The 19,951-nt window shown below is 36.1% G+C and overlaps 1 protein-coding gene across 1 annotated transcript in view; it reads left to right on the top strand.

The window, feature by feature from the left end:
* Positions 1-19,951, top strand: part of TMCO1 (transmembrane and coiled-coil domains 1) — a 33,612-nt gene that overhangs the window by 8,805 nt on the left and 4,856 nt on the right. Inside the window, exons 4-6 of the mRNA XM_045546606.1 lie at positions 2,338-2,384; positions 3,211-3,278; positions 9,060-9,204. Coding sequence (XP_045402562.1) covers positions 2,338-2,384; positions 3,211-3,278; positions 9,060-9,204 — 260 coding nt within the window. The remainder of the gene's footprint in view (positions 1-2,337; positions 2,385-3,210; positions 3,279-9,059; positions 9,205-19,951) is intronic.

The following is a 19,951-nucleotide window of genomic DNA, read 5'->3' as shown; positions in this document are numbered from 1 at the left end:
CTTTAAATTGACAACACAAAGTATCTGAACTTAAATGATTCAATATGGAATGCAGCCTTGAATTGTTTGCTTACCCAAAATAGCTCATCAGAAGTTATAAGAAATAATATCTATGAAGAGTGGCTTAAAAGACAGCCTATCCATTCTCTAGACTTGTAAATCTTACTCTTAGATTAAGCCAGACTATTAGAAATCTATAAACTTAAACTGCATTATTTTGAACTTCATAAAATTACTTTTACTCTATGACACCTTGACATTTACATTGTTAGGCACATTATGAAAAACCCAACCAGGTAGAATTTGTTGTAGTACTACTATGGAATATTTACGAGAACATTATCCACAACTTACACGATTGTCTTCTGATGACAGATTGTGAAAATCGTTTCTATTGGTTTTCAATGTCAGGAAAAACAGTGACTCTCATAAATAATTGATTTTTTTTTTTTATCTTATGGACACTGTGCTTGGACTGATTTTTTTTTTCCTTTGAATTGGCTACTAATAAGCCTAGAGTCAGATTTGCTATTCATGTCCAGCAACTTTATAGGACCAATTAAATGTATTTTTATGTACTGATCCTATCTATAGTTTTGTTATCCAACCCTTATTTTTCCTTTGCTCGGATTCCCCACTTGAGCTTATTTACAAAAATATATATAGTATTTGGGGAGTAGAGGGGGGTAAGAGTGATGCTACTGCACTGAAAGAAGGGAGTTTTCAGTAAGAGGGAAGTCCCAGCGATATTCAGTGTTTCAGAGAAGTGTTTCTTGTTTCAGATTTAATAAACTACACTTCTGATTTGAAATTAGACATTTTGTATTTAATGACCTAATATAATTAATTGGCCTTGATGTTTGATTTGGATGAGAGAATAGAGTTAAGGATATTCCAGGATTTCTAGCATAGATAGTTTTCTGTACTTTTTATTTCTTTGTAATAGTCCCTTTTCCCCACTTGTAGTCATCCGTTATCCCAGTCCTCAAACCTCCCCGCCCCCATTTAAAAAAGACTAGTTACATTGTGAGAGGACTACTTAGGCATGAAAGGAGCTCCAGCCCCTAGGATGGACTATAACTGCATTCCTTTTTGTTTACTTTCTTCCGTATGTGTTCAGCATCCCCACTCTCCCGCCTGTGTGCTCTCCTTCCAGGAAGAAGAAACTGGGTAGAAACAGTTAAGGACAAGGAATCTTATGTTCGTCTGCCATTTACGGTTTAGAAACTTCAGTCTAGTCTGCAGGTTGATCTTTCTGTAGGCCTGTTCTTGTTCCTTTCTTTTACTTGCATGAGTTTTCCAGCTCTCACACCAGTTTAATATAGCCTAATAGTATATTTTTTGTTTCAGAGGACATTTTCCTGTTATTATTAATATATTTTTACTTCATAATCTTTGTATGAGGATGGGAATTTTTATGTTTTGTTTATGTATCCTCAGTGCTCAGAAGAGTGCCTTGCGTATAGTTAGTTGGTAATCATCTATAAGTATTTATAGAATGAATTAATCCTGGTGATAAAATACATGGTCAAAGAAAGCAGTAACATAGTGAATATAGACATCATTGGGTTGGGAGTTAGGAAACTTGGATTCCAGTCCTGGCTTTGCCATAAAATACCTCTGTGGTCTCTGACGAGTTACTGCCCGTTTGCTGGGCTTTAGTTTTTTCATAGGTACGACAACAGAGTCTTTTATGTTGATGGCATACAGTAAATACATAAAAATGTACATTTGAGGCTTCTTTAGTAGTTTGGGTTTTTTAGCAGTTTCTATGTATATAACAATTTTGTTGAAATATATGCCACATTTCCTAGTTTTATAAATGACTTAACTATAAGACTGTTTATTTTTGGATGGATTAGACTGTAGTGTGAAAGAACCTGAATTCTAAAGTTATCAACTGGCTTATAATTTTTAGACTATATGCTCTTTCAGAGAAATTGAAAAAGAGAAGAAAATATAAGAGTGGATATTTAATATTTGAGACACCTAAGTACAATCATTATGTTACACTTATGAATTAACCAATTGGCAGTTTCCATAGATTTAATATAAGAGTATATCTTAATGTACAGACTTAAGACTTTTAATATGAAAGGTAATTAAAAAAATTAAACTCTAAAGATTTTTATTTATTTAAATTGAAATATTTTGGTGCTGTACTACATTTGAATTTTCTGTTAGTACAAAATATGCCATATTCCATATGTAGTAATTATTTCATCTTATTAAATGATACTGAGACAGAGTGCTTTTTTAATTACCAATCAGTGACAGTTTAACAACTGCTTTGTGCTCAGCACTGTATGTATTAACCATTTCATTAATTCTTTTCAGAGAGGCAAGAAGAGAAACTGAAGAATAACAACAGAGATCTATCAATGGTAAGAATCTTAAATATAACTTCTTGCTAAACCACATAATGTTTTTAGCAAAAGATCCTGATTTGCATCAAGTGCATTGCACTTACCTTTTCAGAAAGTTATCACCTGGGAAGGCTATAAATAGTATCATGGGTGTTTCTGGACCAAATGGAAGTGAAAATATGCTACTGTTCTAAAACTTCATTTTAATAATATAAGTAACTTTTAAAGGCTGTCTTGGAGGTCATAATTTGTCCTCTTCACACAGCTCTTACATAGTTTCCCTCTTATGTTTTCAAATGAGGTGGTTTATTTTCTTTTTCTTCCTTATGTTAGTGCTGCATCTTCGGTTTTATGGTGACTTGTATAATCCCAGTGTAGGAGTTGGAACATTATAGTTGGCTTTTATTTTGTTCTTTAGGAGGCCTTTTGTTCTGAGTGTCAGGCATACCATGAATTGTAAGGAAAAGTGATTTCATTACCTATTTACTCATTATTTATAAAGAATAGTCTTTGTTCAAGCATGTTTTCTTAAGGCATAGATAGGCTAATTATGTGGCTTGACTAGTTTTTCTACTTCTGTATATTTAACATGGAACTTACTGAGAGACCTTTTACTTGTGCTGATAACTCGTTGGCTAGAATGGGGTCACATGGCCATCCCAGCGTTATTCATCACGAGGTAGCACGAAGAGGAATTGGAGATGGAGGGCAGGTTAGCCAACAAACAGCTTTTTGCTGAGGAGTGCTTTTTTAAAAAAATGATACGAAGCCAAAACTTTTGGGATATGCTTTAGAGGTGGGGTTTTCTTTAGTGTCAAATGACAGTTTATTGATCTCATTACAGGTTCGAATGAAATCCATGTTTGCGATTGGTTTTTGTTTTACTGCCCTAATGGGAATGTTCAATTCCATGTGAGTATCTTTTATATGGTTTTGCCTAATAACTATTACTCTGTATTTGTATGTATGTTAACATGTACTTTTTTGGTAATATTTTATTTTGATATAATGTCAAACTTACAGAAGAGTTGCAAGAATAGTATATCCTTTATCCAGATTCACAATTGTTAGTTCTTTTCTTTTCTCTCTCTATATATATCATATGTATATTCATACATACATTATTTATTTTTCTTAATCATTTGAGAGTATGTTGTAGGCTTCTCACCCCTTTACTCATAGTATGTATTTCCTAAGAACAGGGACAATTTTTCATTTATGTTTATGAGAACTTCTGGATTTTTTTTTTTTTAACAAGAACATTTTTTAATATAATTTCAAGACAATTATCAAAATATAGGAAATTTAATTTTGATAAAATATAAATACACAATAACATTTTTATCCTCTTAATACTGAGGATGTTTTATGTACAAGGCAAAAGTTTGGCATTATGAGGTCTCTAAAAAGAATTTAATGTGTTCCCTCTGTTTTTAAATTGCTGCTTCAAAATGAAGGTAGTCATATAAAGATGTTTTGACTCTTAAAGTAGAGTCTTAAGAACTATAATCTTGTTTAATGATAAGATAGGTTACTATTGTCTAAACTAACATATAGCAGACCTGAGTAGTTGTGTAACTGCTTTTGACAAAAGTTAGGAAAATATCCAAAGAATGACAGTCACTTATTACCCTTCCAAAGCTCATCTGAATTATACCATATATATTAGAATTTCCCTCACTCCTTCTTTTTCTTCCCTTTCTCTTAACTCTTTGTCCTCTGCTTCCTTTCTGTCTGTCTCTCCTTCTCCTTGCATCTTCTCCCCAAGCATATCCTTCCCTATTAACTGTGTGCCTTGTGCCAGCACTGTGCTAGGTATTGGAATATAACAAAGAAGATGTGACTCCTCCTCTCAGTAGATTAATTTTTCTTTAAGCAAGCTTGTATATGCCTGTAAAGAATCAAAATTTTATAGGAAGAAAAGTCAGATAAACAAATGAGTACATTGATGGGTGTTATAATAATAGAAATATAAGTGAGGTACAGTAAGGGAGAAAGATGAGAGTGGTCATTTTTATCTGGATGAGAGATTAGAGAGGTTGTTCGAAATGATTTTAACACAAAATTTTCACTTAACTAACCCTTACTAGAATTCACAGACCTTTAGAGCTGAAAGGGGCCTTTGGAAGATGAAATGACTTGCCCAAGGCTCTAAAAGTCCTGTGATCTCTATCTTCATGCTAAATCCAGTGCTCTGACTCTGTCGTGCTTTCTCTCATTTCTTGGGTACCTATCACTGAATTACCAGGCAAACCAAACACTGAAAGGTTTGATAGTTAACTAGTAAGCTTCATCGGTACTACTCAAACTACCCACTCAGGTACTCTTCTTAAATTTGTTACATTCTGGACAGTATAGAGCTGGCTTAATTTTCTTTTATATTCTATTCAATGCTTAACTTCTTGTTTTTCTCATACTTCTGATTTGCTTAATAATATTTGTGTAGGTTAGTGTGTGTGTGTGTGTGTGTGTGTGTATAGCTATTCTTATTGGCCTTGGCTTTACTGTGTGATTACTGCAACAGATTTGAGCCTCCTCAGCTTGAAGTTCAGCATTAAGTTTTATTCCTTAGTCCTGGGTACAGATGAGTTCTAATGAAATAGCATGGGTAAGAAATAACTGTGATAGTTTTGACTAGTAGTAATGCTGCTTTGCATTCATGTGATTTCTTTCTTTTTTTTTTTTGATACACAGTCTCACTCTGTTGCCCAGGCTAGAGTGCCGTGGCATCAGCCTAGCTCACAGCAACCTCAAACTCCTGAACTCCTGGGCTCAAGCGATCCTCCTGCCTCAGCCTCCCGAGTAGCTGGGACTACAGGCATGCACCACCATGCCCGGCTAATTTTTTCTATATATATTTTTAGCTGTCCATATAATTTCTTTCTATTTTTAGTAGAGACGGGGTCTTGCTCTTGCTCAGGCTGGTCTCAAACTCCTGACCTGGAGCGATCCTCCTGCCTCAGCCTCCCAGAGTGCTAGGATTACAGGCGTGAGCCACTGCGCCCGGCCCATGTGATTTCTTTTTTCTTAATATTATTCGTGAACATATTATGGTAAACAGTCTTTTAAATCTCCACTGACACACACTATTTCTGTGAAAGACTGCTTTATGGGAAGGGCATCTGCTTTAAAATATAATTTTTTATCCTAATGCCATGTGTTTTCCCTAAGGTGGAACTTCCTTTATTACCTTTTTTCTCTAATTATTAAAGTAATATATTCTCATTAGAAAATTCTAATAATACATAAATGTATAAAATATAAAGTAAAAAACCACTCTGCTTCCTCCAAATGTAGTATATATCCTTCAAGATTTGTACTTTTTTATATATATAGACAGATATTTAGGTATTTGTATAGATAAATTTTTATACATAAGAATGATTGTTTTGTAACCTGCTGTAATTTTTATATATATAAAAACCTGTGACAATTTTTAAAATACTATTCTTATAGCTCTAACATACTCTTTTTGAAAAGAGTATGTTATAGTATTCCACCGAATGGATGTACCCTAATTTACCTAACTTTCTATTAATCTTCATACAGAATATTTTCAGGTAGTATCTATACTGGTGTATACTTATTATTTTCTTAGGGTATATCCTAGAAGTATTGCTTCAGTTAAATTTTGAGAAAAGTTGTTCTCTAGAAAGGTTTTATTAATTTATATTTTTAGATTATTCCCAACAGTACTTCTGAATCTTTCTCCATAATCAAACAATGTAGAATTACATAGAATAAAAAGCGGAAACGAACCAAAATCAGTTGAAAACTTAGGTCCATACAAAAAGCTGCATAGAGATGTTTATAGCAGTTTTATTGAAAATTGCCAGAACTTGGAGTTGGGCCTGGTGGCTCACACCTGTAATCCTGGCACTTTGGGAGGGCAAGGTGGGAGGATCACTTGAGGCCAGGAGTTCAAGACCAGCCTGAGCAGTGCACCTGTGGTCCCAGCTCGGGAGGCTGAGGCAGGAGGATTGCTTGAGGCCAGGAGCTGGAGGCTGCAGTGAAGTATAATCACACTACTGTGTTCTAGCATGGGCAGCAGAGCGAGACCCTTGTCTCAGACAGATAGACTGAGGTTTTCAAAGCCATATGCTTCTTTAATATTTATTTTATCAAAAATGCTGTGTGCAAAACACGTGGGGAATGAAATCACTTTTCTTATCAAAAGAGCTCTCAAATTCATATTATTCTACATTTTTATTTTTATAGCATTGTGGTTTTTTTTTTTTTTTGAGAGACAGAGTCTCACTCTGTTGCCCGGGCTAGAGTGCCATGGCGTCAGCCTAGCTCACAGCAACCTCAAACTCCTGGGCTCAAGCGATCCTCCTGCCTCAGCCTCCCGAGTAGCTGGGACTACAGGCATGCGCCACCATGTCCGGCTAATTTTTTCTATATAGTTTTAGTTGTCCAGCTAATTTCTTTCTGTTTTTTTTAGTAGAGATGGGATCTCGCTCTTGCTCAGGCTGTTCTCGAACTCCTGAGCTCAAACAATCCTCCTGCCAGAGAAGCCATAGAAGGCACTAGAAGTAGCTACTTACTTTTCTTTGGCTTCTCTTCCTGAATCATTTCTATAAAGCTGAAATAATAGGATTTTGGAATTGGAAAAGATCTTAAAGGTCATTTAACAGTACAGAAATCCCATCAGTAATGTCTCTTGTGGATAATTTTTCATCCTTTTAAAAGTTATTTCTGACAATGAGGAGCTTGGTTTTTTTCTGAGATATACTTTTATTGAGTAGTTTTTAGGGTTTGAAAATAATTCCTTTTACTGGCCAAAATGTGCCTTCTTGTACCTGTGCTCATGAGTAGTGGTCCTGCGCTCTAGAGTTGCAGAGAGTAAGTGTACTTAAAGAAATAATGTATCTCTTGTAACTCATTTCTCTCTTTGCACCTTCCCCACTTCTCTCCCCAACTTTTTGATTAGGCTAGACACCAGTTCATTTAGCTGTTCCTTCTAGTCCCCTGAAAAAAATTAGTTCATTAAAAGTAAGAGTTCTTGAAAGTTTCTTTCATATTTTTGCTGGTTTATGGTCTCATGCATAGTAGATGTTCAGCTTCACACACTTTGACTAATTTACAGGACATAAAGGTTTTCAAATTGAAAATAACATAAAATGACTACATGAGATGAATTTGTTGGGTGTGTATGTTAGCAATAACAAGGATAAATATCATATCTGTTCCATTCCTTCATTTCACAGTTTAACTCTACAGAAGGATAACCAAAGTGGCACACCTAGAACGGCACACTGTATACAGCGTATAGTCAGAAAATGATAGGGTAATTGTATTTAGTACTTCTTGTGAGGGATGGGGATGTGTCCTCTTGGAAAAATTATTACTTTTGTTTTGCTTTTGTGAGGTTAGTAGAAAAGAATGAAAATAATTACTTCAAGCAGATCTTTAACTATTTTTGTCAGATACAAGTATAGTCACCTCATCATTGAGCCCTATCTCTGTTTAATATATACTAGGAAGGCAGCTGGAAATACAGTATTAAGTAGATAATCATACATATAGAAGATGTCATATTTATTCTGTATTCTTTGCAGTATAGTTGTACGAGCCTCTTAGGGAACCACACAATAGTTGATCTAGATATTTAGGGTTTTTTCCCCAAAGAAAAAGATATGTTACTACCTCTTTCTTCCCCAACAGAAACAGTCTAAATACCAAGTGTTTTTCTAAAAGAGGATTTTCTAGCCATTTTAACTGGAATTAAAGACTATTACGGTAATTTGGCTGATACTGTCATTTTTTTGTTAATGTTATAGTTTAAATAGGTATCACTATCCTTAATCACATTAATTTTTATAAGTTTCATTATTGTCTCATTATACGGCTTATTAGTAGAAAAATATAAAAGAAGCTCATATCCCTAGCACCTTAACATAAATACTGATATGTATTTGCTTCTAGCTATTTTCCTATGCTTTTCTCTTTTAGAAACACTTCTCTTTTCTATTTCAGAAAAAGTAAAAGGAATTTCTTCCAAACCCGAATAGCTAGAATGTTGTGTATCCAGTTTAGTAATCTGCTTTTGGCATTCACCACTGTATCTTCTATAAACACCTATTCAGAAATGTTTATCCTATTTCATGTGTGTATCAGGTATCTTTGGGTCTTGAAAAAGATCTTATTGGTGTTATGGTTTAAAATAGTGGCTCTCAAACTGTGGTCTGGGGATCTCTGGAAGTTTCTGAGACCCTTTCAGGAAGTCCTTGAAATCAAAACTATTTTTACAATAATTCTGAGATGTTATTTGCCTTTTTTACTCTCATTCTCTCATAAGTGTTCAGTGGAGTTTCCCAGAGGCTTCATGATACATGATACTGCGACAGCCTGAAGACAGTTTCAATTTCTAATACAGATATCAACATCAGTAGCTATAACCTACACAAACAAGACCTTTTTAGGGTCATCATAATTTGTGAGTATGTAAAGGAGGTCCTGATTCCAAAAGAATTGAGACCCACTAGTTTAGAAAAAGCCATGTGGGGATAATCTAGGCCCTTCCTTTCGTCAGTGTGCTTCAGGTTCATGTCTCTTTTTAGCATGTCACCTTTTCTTTGTTTTTCAGAGATCAAGAGACTTAAAGTTGCATTTCTGTCCCAGATTCTTCTCTGGAAGCAAGAAGCTTGTCGATTTTCCAAAAATAACAATTCTTTGTTTGTTCCTTTTTAGATTTGATGGTAGAGTGGTGGCAAAGCTTCCTTTCACCCCTCTTTCTTACATCCAAGGACTGTCTCATCGAAACCTGCTGGGAGATGACACCACAGACTGTTCCTTCATCTTTCTGTATATCCTCTGCACTATGTCAATTCGACAGGTGAGTGATCCCATCTGCCATTTAATATGCATGGTCTTCCTTGCTCTCGTACCGTAAATTGGTTCTTACTTCTGTAATACTGGAAATGTTTTACCTGTTGCTGCTGAGTTCTTTCAGTTGCTCATTTTAGAATTCCAGTGTATTTCATCCTAAAGCCATTTTATATACCCATAGGGTCTAGGTTACTGATCCTTAGGGATGAGAAGTAGTGGTAAAAGCAAACATGGATTCCACATCCCATTCTTAGAGCTCTCGGGTTCCTTCTTCCTTACAGCTATTTGTATAAAGCTACAAAAAGTAAAGAGTGGGTTTGGTCTTCCCCATTATCGTTTCTTCATTATACTCCAGCACTTTTGGCAGTTCAGGGGCACAGGTAAGTGTAATAATTTGGTGATTTTAGGTTATTCACAGTTAAGATAAAGTCTGTGTTACAGAATTTACATTTGGCCAACTTGATGATTAGACATCATAGTGAAAACCAGTGAGAGATAAAAGGGAAATAAAAGGATTATGAGGGCCCCCTAGAAAATGAAGTGGCTTTTCAGATGGAACTTTAAAAGTAGAAGGAACAATTAAAGTCTCTGGCCCAAGAATTCTGTGTATTTCAGGACATCATTCAGTATCTGAACATACTGCCATTCAGCAGGCATTAGTGGAGAGGTTTGCACATGCATCAAATATAGGCATAATTCTTTCAATATTTGTTGCATAAGTGATTCTTTTAGAGTTGTCTTTATATCTCCCTTCTGAATACTGTCTGTGGCAGTAGAGTTTTGGTTGTCCAGCATATGAGAATCAGTAGGAAATGGAATTATAGTTTATGGCTCATCAAGGTCTTTGTGATTATATTGCTTAATATTTTTTCACAACTCATCTTTTATCACATCCCCACAAATACAGCATTTTGGCCATTCTGACTTTCATTGTTCTTTCTTTTTTAGCCATTTCAATCTCTTGCATCTACTGACTTTCTTAACAGTTTCAGTATTATGCTTACCCAAATGTACTTTTTGCTTGTATTTTTCCTTCTCTCTGAATGCCTACCTCTTCTTCCTATTAAATGCAATCAAGTTTCAAGGCTTGAATGATTTTCTGATACTTACTGCATTGTAAAGGATAGATACAAGAGGAGCAGGACCTAATACAGAAGAAGAATATCACAATAGTCTAGCAAAAATCCGTTGTTATCAACTATAAGAGTGATGAAAGGTATGAAAAGGAGGGGACAAGATTGAGAAATACATAAAAAAAACCCATTAGAACTTAATGATTGACTTAATGTGAGGGAGAAAGGAGGCACTAAGGTGACTCACAGGTTTCTGGTTTTGGTGACCAATGGGGGGTAATTTCACTAAGAAGTTGGGAATAGAATAAAGAGGAGGAAGTTGGTTAGGAGACACCCTGAGTTTCAGGTGTTTATGGAGTAGCTAAGTGGCTATGTCTACCAAGAAGTTGTACTCTTGTGTAACTTTCTCTCTAATGGAGTTGTCTTAATCTGTTTTCTGTTGCTACAACAGAATACCACAGATTGGGTAATTTATAAAGAAAAGTTTTATGTAGCTCATGGTTTTGGAGGCTGGGAAGTCTAAGAGCATGGCGCTGGCATCTGGTGAGGGCTCTCTTGCTGCGTCATAACATGATAGGGGTGTCACATGGTGAGAGGACAAGAGCAAGAGAGCCAGAGAGAGCTCACTGTTATAACAAAGCCACCATTGTGGTAATGGACCTACTCCTGTGATAGTGACATTAATCCCTTCATGAGGGCAGAGGGATTAAGTTTCTAGCATATGAACTTTTGGGGGACACATTATTCAAATAGCAGGAGCTTATCCAAAGCCAAGGCAGTGACAACACAAGATATCTTTGTTGGTTTAGCAGAGGTCCTTTGATTGCAATAGGATATTGCTCTTTCATTTGATTGTTTCGGTCTGAAATTTTAATATTTAAAAAGTCATTTAGATGTGCCATTCATGTTGCTGCTAAGAAGTCATCTGAAACTGTAGAGCTTTGAAAATGAAATAAATGTTAAAGATTATCATTTAGGAAACTTAACTCTAGCTGGTCTTTATACTCCTTTTAGTTATTTCAGAAAGTATGATGAGTCGTACGAGTATATGTAGCAGTTGATTTTATCAGGAATGAAATGCTCGTTACAATGGGATTGACAAACTTTTTCTGTAAAGGTCTAGGTAGTAAATATTTTAGGCTTTGTGAGCCATAGAGTCTTTGTCACAACTCTAACTCCACCATTACAGTATAAAAGCAGCCATAGACAGTATATAGATGAATGTGGCTGTGGTCCAGTAAAGCTTTGTACAGGGAGCAGTCTGGCCACGGTTTGCTAACCCCTGAGAACCAAAGTATGCAATATGTAGTATTAAGTTAAAATAGGAAAGTCTGCAGAACCTAGACTGGTACAACCTAGTGAAACAAATGCTTGTTGACTACAAAAATGGGGGTGGGAGATGCAGCAAAAAACAAAAAAATTTAATGTGTTTGTTTTCACCCAAGAAAAGTACTGTTGTATCCCAGTACTTTTTATTTCCACTTATCCAGTTTTATGCACTGATATTAATGAGAAAAGGATATATAAGCACTATAGTATTACATGCCTCATGTAAAGCTGTTATATTTGAAGGATTTATTCTTTCCATACAGTACGGTTATTTTCCCCAAGATGAAGGTTGAGTTTTAACTACTTGTTGCAGCACCCTGCTGCTGTAAAAGATTATGACTACGGGCCGGGCGCGGTGGCTCACGCCTGTAATCCTAGCACTCTGGGAGGCCGAGGCGGGTGGATTGCTCAAGGTCAGGAGTTCGAGACCAGCCTGAGCGAGACCCTGTCTCTACTAAAAAAAATAGAAAGAAATTATCTGGCCAACTAAAAATATATATAGAAAAAATTAGCCGGGCATGGTGGCACATGCCTGTAGTCCCAGCTACTCGGGAGGCTGAGGCAGTAGGATCACTTAAGCCCAGGAGTTTGAGGTTGCTGTGAGCTAGGCTGACGCCACGGCACTCACTCTAGCCCAGGCAACAGAGTGAGACTCTGACTCAAAAAAAAAAAAAAAAAAAAAAAGATTATGACTACGTTTACATATGTGAGTTAATAAAATCCTTATAATATTAACCAGGATCTACTTCTTTTACTAAGTGTGAGCTACAGTGTAATTAAACCAACCAGCACTAGTTCCTTCAAGACAGTAATGTCCTTTTATTGTGATGGAGGTATAACAGGTTGAATTAAAGGTATTCATCTGTTTCAACCACATTTTTTTCCATTCTTAAGAATGGAACATTCCATCACGTTAGTAATAATTCCTTGATAGACTTGGCTGTCTATTCATTTATTCGTTCAATAAAATTGGGTTGCATATATGTTTCAAACATTGTGCTGGGAGCTTGCTATATAGTTGTAAACAAAACTGACATGATGGCCCTTGTCCTTATGGAACTTCGGTTTTGTTTTAAAGATTAGTTTTCTACCTATACCTTCACTTTTTGAAAATCATTATCAAATATGAGGGTGTTGAAGTACATTTATAATTATTTCTATTTACTAATCATTCAGTGTAGAAGAGATAAGATTAAATTTAAACCTAAACTAAAGCAATTTTATGACATATTACTAATTCATGGAAGTATTTGTGAGTCTGGTTTTCATCTACTATGTATTTTTCCTAATTCTAGGATGTTACTGATTATATGAGTCACCATTGACTTAAGATCTTTCAAGGAAAAGCAGAAATAATACTATACTGATTATATAATAGATTTTAAGATGCATTCCTACTTCAGAAACCTTAAGATGGGAGAGAGGAGGAATAGGTTATAAGGTTGAAGAAGTACAGTATCTGAAGATAAAACATGTAGGTTTGAGTCTTACTGCAGCTTACTGGCTGAGTGTTTTGGGGAGAGTCATACAACCTCTCTGAGTCTCAGTGTTTACAAAGGTGAAATGGGATTTGGTGTACTTCCTCGCCATGTTTTGATAATCAGATGATAATGATACAGAAATGTTAGTAATTGTTCTTAAAGTCAATACTTTTTTAAAAAAATCAACTGCCCCCTTTTGGAGTATTTTTAAAATTAGAATTTGTTTTCCAGCCCCAAATAGGATCAAGTTTCTTTTTATAGGTTAAAATATGATAATATGTCATATCAACTGAAAATAAATCTAATATACTTTTTCTCATTTTATCTTTCTTAACTTTTGTTTACTTCCTTAATGTTTAGTGATTAGCTGCCTTGACCCTCACATCACAACTGTTTCCTTTGTGTGAATTTGTAGCAGCAAAAATGGTAGGTTTGCCAGCTTCCACCAGAGGTGTAACTTAGTTCAAGGCAGTGATAGAATTCAAGAATAAAAAGAAATTTCTTTAACTCCTAAAATTAAGAGACTTTTTTTTTTATTATGAGTCAATAGTGGATTGAGTAAATTGTGATCTCCTCTATGTAAAATGCTCAAACCTCAGCAAAATTCTAAGCAAAGTTACCGGGTAAACAGCTAAAGGAAAACTAATCTATTCTTATAAGTTTATATGATTAGAAAAGTTATCCGGGTACAGTGGCTCACACCTATAATCCTAGCACTTTGGAAGGATGAGGCAGGAGGAGAGCTTGAGCCCAGGAATTTGAGGTTGTGAGTGAGCTGTGATGACGCCACTGCACTGTAGTCTGGGCATCAGAGTGAGACCTTGTCTCCAAAAAAAAAAAGTTATGAACATACTTTTCTTTAAAAGCAAGGATTAGTGGTTCTGAGGAAATATATAACTGTATGTATGATTATAATCTAAAAAAATATCAGTGAGAGGTTTGTCATTGTCTCCTTCACTAAGTATGTGTGCTCAGGACAGTGATAAAAATAGTTTTACTTTTTCTCACACTTTTGGCTTCCTAGTGCAAAGAATTTTGGGAAATCTAAAAGAATTAAAGTCATAAAAGCAGACAGTAGAATGGTAGTTGCAGGGGAACTGGTGTGGGGGTAGGGGAAATTGGAAGATGATGTCAAAGGGTACAAAGTTTCGGTTACGTGGGATGAATAAATTCTGGAGCGCTAATGTTGTGTACTCCAAATTTGCTAAGATGGTAGATCTTAAAGTGTTCTCACCACAAAAGATGTAATTATGTGAGGTGATGGATATGTTAATTAGCTTGAGTGTGGCAGTCATTTCACAGTGTATGCATATATTAAAACGTCACGTTGTACACCTTAAATACATGCAATTTTAATTTGCCGATTATACCTCAGTAAACCTGAAAAAAAATAAAAATTAAAAAAATTTTAAAAGATGTTTGATAGGCCATTTGTTTATATAAAAACTGATTCTGTCAGTGTCAGCGTATCTTAAAGTCAGCAAAATGATAGAAAGACCAGATATCTGCCACCTTCCTGTCCATCATCATTAATTCATGTCACATTATTTAAGGCATAGAACTTAATTTGTTAATACTAGTTGTCTCGGTCCGTCTTATGCTGCTATGACAGAATACCTGAGCCTGGGCAATTTAGAACGAACAGAAATTTATTGGCTCACAGTTAGGGAGGCTGGGAAGTCCAAGATCGAGGGACTGGCATCTTGCAAGGGCCTTTTGCTGCATCCTCCCATGGCAGAAGGTGGAAGGATAAGAGAAGTTGCAGGAGAGAAAGAGGAGGGGCCTACCCCCACTCTTATAATAAACCCACTCCTGGAATAAGTAACCCACTTCAGTGATAATGGCAATAATCCATTCGTTCTGCCCCTATGGCATAATCGCCTCTCACTGGACCTACCTCCCAACACTTGCCTGGGAGATCAAGTTTCTAACACATGAACTTTGGGGAACACATTCAAAGAGTAGTACCAGTGTAGCTCATCTACAAGCAGGGTATTTTCATTTATAACTTCAAACCAGTTAGAGAATGCATGTGGTTCAGAAAATGATAGCAAACTACTAATTAAGAAGAACAGATTCAGGTGTCATATTAGTCTGATCTCTATGAATTAAGTGCCTGGGTTCAAGGCACTGATGACTGATTTCCTGTCATTGTTGAAGATTGATTCCAGTCTTTATACTATGCCAGGAATTCTTCTCTGATGCAGAAAATTTTTAGATGGGTGAAAAGTGATGATCTCTATCCCATGGAACTTACATTCTAGGTGGGAAAACATACCCATAAGTAATAGTAAAGTGGTTGATGTCCATTGTGTTTGTATATATGTGTACAAATTGCTGTAAGAGGGAAAAAAACATGCAATGGAAGCATAATAGCCACAGGGATTATTCTGTGACACTAAGATTTTATATAAGAGGGCCATTTGAATTGTGTCTTGAAGGATGAGTAGGGGCTTTCCAGTCTTAACTGTGTTCTTGGCACAGGAAGCATGGAGCCATGCAAGTGTGTAGTGGATGTAGGGACTGCTGAGTCTAGACCTGCCAATGGGATGTAACAGGAGGTGAAGCATGTCACTGAGGACTGCCTTAGATGTCTGTGCCTCACAGCACACCATTAAGTGATTTCTTTTTATTTATTTTATTTTATTGTATTGTATTTTATTTTTTTTTTGAGACAGAGTCTCACTGTGTTGCCCAGGCTAGAGTGAGTGCCGTGGCATCAGCCTAGCTCACAGCAGCCTCAAACTCCTGGGCTTAAGCGATCCTTCTGCCTCAGCCTCCCGGGTAGCTGGGACTACAGGCATGCGCCACCATGCCCGGCTAATTTTTTTTTATATATATATATATATATATTTTTTAGTTGGCCAGATAATTTCTTTCTATTTTTAGTAGAGACGGGGTCTCGCTCTTGCTCAGTCTGGTCTCAAACTCCTGACCTCCAGCGATCCTCCTGCCTCGGCCTCCCAGAGTGCTAGGATTACAGGCGTGAGCCACCGCGCCCGGCCTAAGTGATTTCTTTTTTCTTTTTTGTGTTGCTTATGGTGCAAGTCTGTTGGTGATGAATTTTCTTAATGTTCATTTATCTGAAAATAGTTTATCCACATTCTTGAAGGATATTTTCACTGGATATAGAATCCTGGTTTGAGTTTTTTGTTTGTTTGTTTTAATCCTTTAAGCATTTTAAATGCCTTTCTGCTGTCTTCTGGCCTCCGTTGTCTCTGAAAAGTTCTTCATATCTTTGTATCCCTGTGGGTAATGTGTCACTTTTTTCTAGCTACTTTCAGATTTTTTTCTTTAAGATTGCTTCTCAGAAATTTGACTATGATGTACTTAGGGTATTTTAAAAAACATATATCCCATTAAGGTTTATGGATATCATTAAATTGGGGGAAATTTCAACCAGTATTTCTTCAACTATTTTCTGCTTTATTTTTTTGCTCTTGTTCTTCTGGAATTCCAGTTGCTTATATCTTAGTCTTTTTTTGGTATTGCCCAACAGGACACTGAGGCTTTGTACAATTTTTTAAAATCTTTTCCTCTGTGTTCTTTAGATAGGTTAATTCTATTCGTCTGTCTTCAAGTTCATAGACCCTTCTTCCTAATCTGTTAACCATAAGCCCATTTAATGGTTTTAAAATTTTAGATATATTTTTTAGCTTCAGAATTTTCACTTTTTTTGTATCCTTTTTATCTGCTGAGAGCTCCTGTTTGTTCATTTATTTTGAGCATATTTTCTTTTATGCCCATAGGCACAATTATTTAGCTGCTCTAAAAACCTTGTCTGCTAATTCCAACATTTGGAATTTGGACTCTGTTTCCTATTCTCTTAAATATGGGTCATGTTTTCCTGTTTCTTAATATGTTTAGTAATTTTGGATCATTTCCTGGACAGTGTGTACGAATGATAGGTTGTGGAGACTCTGGATTCTTTCATTCTTTGGAAGAGTGTTGATATTTTTGTTTAAGCAGCAGTAACTCGGCACTTGTCCTAGTCCATTAGGGCTGCTATAACAAAATACCATAAGTTGGACAGCTTATAAACAACAGGAATTTATTCCTGTCAGTTCCAGAGGCTGAGATGTCCAAAATCAAGGCGTGGATAGATGCAGTGTCTGGTGGGGGTCCGTTGCCTGCCTGGTTTGCTCGGAGAACCTTCTCACTGCATCCGCACTTGGTGGAAAGTGCAGGGCAGCTCTTTGGGGCCTCTTTTATAAGGGTGCTAATCCCATTCGTGAGGGCACAGCCCTGGTGACCTAATCACCTTCCAAAGGTCCCGCCTTCTAGTACCACCACCTTGATAGCTGGGATTCAACACACGAATTTTGATGGGGCAGCACAAACATTCAGACCATAGTAGACCAAACTCCAAACTGTCTCCTTTGTGGTAATCAGCAGCTGAAAGATCAGTTGTTTTAGTCTTAGCTGGGCTGCTTGGAGGGTGCTTTACACATGCATAGTTCAAGACTCAAGCAGAGATTTGGGCGGAGTTTATATGCAAAATTTGGGGCTCCCTTTTTGTTGGCTCTTTATTTTCCAGGATTCTTTCTCTCAATTTTCAGTTGATGTGGTTTTCCTGAACTCTGTTTTTTGGTTGTGCAAAACAGCAAGACTACAGTTTCACTGAGTTTTAGACTCTCCACACAGTGCCAGCTGGGTCCTGCTCTCCATTATTAGATTTTCAAAAGATAAAACATCTTGTCTTTCTGCACTAAAATTGAGAATATTCTCCTTGACTTATCCTCAAAGAAGGGATTAAAAGAGATCTAGAGACATTTTCATTGGAAACAGTGGAAGAGAGAGATAGGGAAGGAGCGGGGAGGAAAAGGAAGAGAAAGAGATTATTGCTTGATCCTCTGACCCCAGCAGAAAAAGACCTTCATTACAAAGGAAGTGGCCTTACTCTAGCATGGATTTGATGTGCTCATCCTTCTTTCGGGATTTTGATTTCCTCTTTGCAAATTAGTTGTGAGGTTCTGCAATATTATTTGTAATAATATAGACACTTTCTAGAATGTTAGAGCCAGAGGGAACTATGACTCTACTTGAAGGTGCTTGGTGAGGAAGGAGGGTTCAAAAAAAAAAAAGGGGGACCCAGCAGGGAGCTTCAGGACTTTAATCCTATTTTATTTGTTTTCTGTATTGAGCTTTTACATCACATTTTATTTTTAAAAAGGTTTTGTGACATAAAGGGTCTGAAAACTATTGATCTAGTCAACTCTCTTTTTTTAAGGGTAAGGAAATTGAGATTTGGTAAAGTAAAAAGATATTACCTATTGTTTGTCTAATTTAGCAGTATTAGAACCCAAATTTTTGACTGCTAACCCAATAATATTTCAGCTATACCAAGCAAGTACTGTCAGTTTTTTCAGGAAATGTTTAATCTCTACATCATTTTCCCAATAGTCTATTCAGATATAATGTAAGGGTCCTGGGAATGTTGGAAGGGACCATTTGAAGTGATTGGCTTTTACACATCGCTTTGTGGGCATAGTAAAGACTGTGTTATGGGAACTAACGAGAAATTGTGATTAATTGTAAGCAAAGGCTGGTTACAAGATGCTGGAGAAACAGAGAGTGAACTGAGGATTGCCATAGCTGATTTATCTTAGCTAAATGACTAAGGAATAAAATTTAGCGGAATGTGTTCATTGCCATTGAGCTGGGTCTTCGCAAAATATCCGGTTAGCAACCAACAACTTCCTTTTCTTGATCACTGGTTCTTAACCTTTGCAAAGAAGGAACACAAATACTGTAGTGGTATTTCTGTGGATGTCCTGCCTGTAGAAGACATGATTATGGGAAAATGTTTTTCCTTTGTTTTTTCCTTCTGACATACACTTTTCAGCTGTTACCCTATTTATTACACAGGACTGGACAGAAATTCAAAATAATTGTTTTATAGTTTCCCAAAACCTGATCACATCACATCTTACTGTATTTTGCATTTGTATTTTCTTCCATAACATCTTTATTATATATTAAAACTCCCATATTTTAGCAAAATGCATTTTTTCTCAGCTAAACCTTGCTAATTTATAAGGCCTGAAATATTGACCTCAAGGAGGAGGATTGAGAGACTATAAGGAAAGCAGTCAGGTCAAGTTTAACGGATGAGGTTGCTGAAAGATGTAAAGGAGATAATATATACAAAAGTGCCTGCTGTACAATGTGGTGTTCATGAGTATTTATTGAATTACAGCCAGAAAGTTGTCTTCTTTTCCTTCTCTGTATAGAAGGATAACAATAATGCCTGTTTCATTGAGTCGTTGTGAAGATTTAAATGAGAAGTATGTGTAAAGTGCTTAGAACAATGTCTAGCATAGTGTAAGTACTCAGTAACTGTTAACCATTATTATCATTGTTATTCTTCTTTCAGCTTCATGTTATGACCTTCACTTTGAGATAGCACTCACAGAAATATTTTTTTTTATTTTAAATTATCCTGTTGGGGTTTATTTCAAAAAGTTGGGGAAGTTGAGGTATGAGAAAAAGGTATACAACTATTATTTTGCTATATATTCTTAAATATTCTTTATATTCATTTTTATAGACTTTATTTTTTAGAACACTTTTAGATTCACAGCAAGATTGAATGGAAGGTACAGAGATTTCTTGTATGTGCCGTACTCCCACATACGCACAGCCTACCCCACTATGGACATTCCCTACCAGTTGGTGAACCTACATTAACATGTCATTATTACCCCAGATCCATAGTTTACAGTAGGCTTCCTTCTTGGTGTTGTACATTCTTTGGAGTTTCTGCATAGTTATGACATAGCATTTATATTTTATATGTAGATATATAAATGGACAGACAGAGCATTTATTCATCTAACCACATAACATACATATTTTCTATGGTGTATTC

Source organism: Lemur catta, chromosome 3 (assembly GCF_020740605.2).
Source record: "Lemur catta isolate mLemCat1 chromosome 3, mLemCat1.pri, whole genome shotgun sequence".
NCBI lineage: Eukaryota > Metazoa > Chordata > Mammalia > Primates > Lemuridae > Lemur > Lemur catta.
This window is presented reverse-complemented; position numbering and strand designations above follow the sequence as displayed.